This window comes from Austrofundulus limnaeus, unplaced genomic scaffold (assembly GCF_001266775.1).
Source record: "Austrofundulus limnaeus strain Quisiro unplaced genomic scaffold, Austrofundulus_limnaeus-1.0 Scaffold41, whole genome shotgun sequence".
Classification (NCBI taxonomy): Eukaryota; Metazoa; Chordata; class Actinopteri; order Cyprinodontiformes; family Rivulidae; genus Austrofundulus; species Austrofundulus limnaeus.
In genome coordinates, this window is record NW_013952443.1 from 1,443,505 (window position 1) to 1,448,099 (window position 4,595).

Below are 4,595 nucleotides of genomic sequence, written 5' to 3' on the forward strand. Positions count from 1 at the left end.
GTTTTTATCAGAGAAGCAAAGCAAATCTATAAGCTAAAATTTGTTACATTATTAAACCTTTTGAGCTCTCGCTTTAAAAAATAAATTAGATTTGGATTTTTATTTTTTTCCCTCTCTCTTCTAAAAATCCACCTTTTTTTATTTGACTGAGTTTTATGTACTAGAGATGAGAGAATGTAAACGTTTGTACGAATGATTTGGTAGTTTTTCTTTAAAGAAAAGAGAAAAAAAAGGATTAATTAAGCAGAAAAGTAAAAGCCACATTGGGATTGGTTTGCAGGTTTGGTTCCAAAACGCAAGAGCCAAATTCAGAAGGAACGTTTTGCGACAGGAGAATGGAGGTGTTGATAAGGCTGATGGCACCTCACTCCCTCCGCCCTCATCCGACAGTGGGGCCCTGACCCCCCCCTCCAGCGCGGCCACACTAACAGACCTGACAAACCCCTCTATCACTGTAGTGACCTCCGTCACCTCTAGTTTGGACAGCCATGATTCGGGGAGCCCTTCGCAAACTACCTTGACAAACCTTTTCTAACAAGCTATCTCTATCAGACTGATTGTGATTTGATCTGATTTTCTTTCTTCCTTTTTTTTTTTTTTTTTTGGCTTTCCCTGATTTTGTTTTCGTTCCTCTTCTCAATTAATTTTTTTTAAATGACACCTTTAAAAATCAAGCGGAAACAGCTCCTTGGAGGGGGGAGAAAACAACAAACAAAAGAGGAAAAAGTTCTGTGCTTTGAACGAGAACAACGACAGCGGCGACCACTTTTAAAAACCCGAGGAGATAATTTGAATAAGTAGCATTTGGAAGCTGCACGGCACAAGTGCAGAGAGCGATTCTGGATTTCTTGGACGTTTTCCTGGAGTTAATTAGAAAATTGTCTTGGACGTCACAAATCATTTACAGAAAAATTCACTTAAATATTGCCTGTAAAGCAAGAATATTTGCCTGATTTGACTATTTTTTTGTACATTTGTATTGCAATATGTTCAAACAAGCCCTCCTTAATTTATGATTATTGGAAAGAAAATTAAAAACACTATGTATATGTATGCACTGTGTTCGCACTGTCCAATTTAAAGATCTTTTTATTATTATTATTATTATTATTATTATTTTCTTTGTCCTGCTTTGGAATAATTTGGAAAACAAACTCGTAGAATGTTCTGTTGAAAACAGGCTTTAATTATTTCCGAATGTTTTCCATCTTGGGTTTTGCTGGAATCGGACATTTTCACAGAGCTACATGGAAACACGAACCGAAATGACCACTGAGAAGCACCTAGCTGACAGATAGAAGCTTTTGTTTTTTTGTTGTCGTAATTCACAACTTAACTGTGACGCCGAGTAGGGAGCATAAGAAATTCCGAGTTTATGGGCACTGTCGTAATCAGCTGTCGTCATATCAGAGCACTTTTTTTTATTTGGTCTCATGGATTAATTGTAGCTTAACAAAATAGAGAAGAACAAAACCTGGTCAGCATCTCCACAGACCCACAGCTAAACTCAGTTGCACAGTGACAATATACTGCCCAGAGAAAAGTGCATTATTGTTCCTATCGTGTTGCTCAGGGTGATTTTTTTTWAAAAAAAAAGTGGGGGGAGGAAAGGGAAAAGTGGTTGCGAAGCTGCAAACAGAGTAGGTGACCCAAATTGTCAAATGACCTCAGATGGGTGGAGCCGTGAGGGAAGGGGGCGGGGCAGCCAGTGGGAAATCACCGTCCATGTGTTCTCCTGTTTGAGCCATATTTACACTTTCTTTACCAACAATTGCCACTGATCAGACCAAAAAGAAGGGAAAAAGAAAAAAAAAAAAGAAAATGTTTCTTCTGGCTGACAGACAGAGAGAAGGAAGAGAGAGGGGAACGAAACCGAGCGAGCAAATCTCGATCACATCTCATTGCGAGCGTCACAGTTTTTGTTCCTTTGTGGAACTAAAGTGGCCCTCTTGCTCTACTTCATGAAGTAGACGCCTATAACTCAGTTCTACCATGTGCCTTGCGCTATAACTTGGGAGAAAGTTTGTGAAATTCAGGATCTATGTGTTCTTTGTTAACTGATTCACATCCTTTTGGCGCCTCACTAGTTTTGTACTGTTTTGCATCTTATTTCCGAAGATCTTTTTATGGTGTATCCTGTTAAAATAAAAAAAMAGTCAAAGAAAAAAAAATTACAACACAAAGGGAAAAGGGGGGGATGGGGGCAGCGATGTCATAGAAAGCATTTGTGCACTCTTTCAGATATAGTCGGGTAATCCAAGAACCTTATATATTGATCTTCGTGTTAATAGTTGAGTACAGTAAGTGTTCTATCAAGATTGTCCATGTTTCCCTGTTTCTTGATAAAGATGGTGTATAGAAACTATTTCCCCTTAAATATTTATGGACCAAACGGTTGTTATATATCTTATTAAATTTGTGTGAATAAACAAAAAATACTTTGCTTTAAATGGGTTTTTGTTTTTCATTGCCATTTTTTTGTCCCTGTGTTTCTTTCTCGAATGCAACCTTTGATTTTCGCACATCAGCAGAAAAAAAAAACAAAACAAAAAAATAATAAACGTGGGAGCGTTCAGTTATTAACGACAGGCTAAACGTTCTTCATTTTCTTTCTTTCTTTCTTTCCTTTTTTTGCCTCCATTTTTCTTTCTCTCTTCTAATTTATGATGTTTATGGTTTGTTTTTTTTAACGTAATGCCCCATGGATTTGCATCTAAACCCTGCAGTCAGAAACATGAAATTGCTTTTTAATGCATGAACATGGCTTTAAATTTTCAAGAAAAGGAATGCTGCAAAGCACATTTTGATGCATATTTAGTATATATTTATGCATAATCGTATTGGTAAATCTAAAATGAAGTAAGAATAAATGCAGACCCCGTAAAGCCAGGTTGCTCTGTAGTTAATATATTCTTACTCTATCGTTTCTTTCAGGGAGAACAAATCTTGGGGCATTACAGCCATACATCCCGACGTTTGAAAATTCCCTAAAGTATTAAGAGAAGGGGAAAACTTTGATGGGAATTCCTCACCATTGAAGACAAAGACAATATTAGGATAAGACGATAGCATATTGAGAACAAATAAACGACAACGAAACCTGTTTAAGTTGCAAATGTACAACGAATGATTTTCTTTTCTCTCTCTTTTTTGAACTGAAGTTTGTCCTGAATGTTTGAATCTATCAACAAAAGAGACACAATGTCAGATATTTATGCTATCATTGTGAAAAACGAATCTGTATTGGAGTTGTATATGGACAAAAATATAATAATTTACTTGTAACATATTTTAAAAAGCGTAGAAAGTTAGGACGTGATGGAACAACAACATCCCAGGTTGTGAAACTGAGAGAATATGGATATTATTGGTATGAACACACACACACACGTATACACACATTCTTATATTAGGAGTACAAAATCCTCATAACACACACACACACACATTGAAAGCTACACAAACGCTGCCCCCCACCCCCCACACACACACCATTGGAGAATCATCTTGCTAAATCGAAGTTTTCTCTTGTCACGAGTGTCGTTTGGGTTTAAAAAATAAAAAATAAAAATAAAACACACACACACACACACACACACACGGCCTTCTTGAAACTCGGCAGCAGGATGCCCATCAAACGTGATGAGTGTATGAAGAGGACTGCAGAGCTGGAGCTTTGCCATCTGGYTGTGCCGAGGGAAGGGAGTTWAAAAAAAAAGACAAAAGAAAAACCAATCAGTGGAGAAAGAAGATTCTCATTTTTGCATGCACCTCCTCATCTTGTTAACATTTGCCTTGAGATGTATACTATTTCCTTTGATTCACTGTATGATTTACTGTCTGCTGCAAGAAAATAATAGTAATAAATAAAAAATAAAAAAAATAAAAGCACATGAATTATAGGGAGAGAAAACAATGGCATTGTGAAGACAGAGACGCCGCTTCAAGCTTATTTGTTGTTGAMATTCAGCTGACTGTAAAGGCCGACGCCTGATTGGTTCCTTAGCTTTATGTTTTGTTTTGTTTTGTTTTTTATCGTGGATATTTGTGAAAACAGTAAATCTCTAGTGAGTCTCGAAACATTCCTGTTTCCAGATGCCAGCTTTATACGTTCCATTCGGCTTGTTCCTTTCGAGCACTTTGGTTCAAAACTCTGATAGTCATGTGACTGGAAACGTAACTGTTTTTGTAATAAAGCTTCCAAAAAAAAATAAAAAAAAAAAAACAAGAACCAGCTGACCGTTTGATTTCGAGCATGATGTGTGGGATGGTGGGAGGTTTGTGGGAAACCTAGAGGTGTGAAACTTGTGCTGAGTGTGCATGATGTTAAAAAATAAAATAAAAAATGTGAAAGGAAAGTGTGGGGGGAGAGAGAGAGAGGGAGCCACACGGGGACCAGTAAACAGGCCGGTGTTGAATTCCAACCATGTGGGAAACAGCCAGCACTTCAGTCAGTCCAGGAGGAAGCCTCTGTGTGGCAGCAGGCCCTGTGTTCCTCAGCTCTGAYGGGAGGAAGGTGGGCAGGTTGACACCACAGAGCTGCGGGAAGCCCAGACGGAGCAACAAACACAAACAAACACAGGCTCGCTGCCGGA

General features: G+C 38.1%; 1 protein-coding gene across 1 annotated transcript in view; it reads left to right on the forward strand.

Moving 5' to 3' along the window:
• lhx9 (LIM homeobox 9) overlaps window positions 1-2,450 on the forward strand; it is a gene marked incomplete at its 5' end in the record, with an annotated part of 5,770 nt that extends 3,320 nt beyond the window's left edge. The window contains 1 exon segment of the mRNA XM_014007319.1: window positions 281-2,450. Within this exon segment, the coding sequence (XP_013862773.1) occupies window positions 281-535 (255 nt within the window).
• Window positions 2,451-4,595: the final 2,145 nt, after the last annotated feature.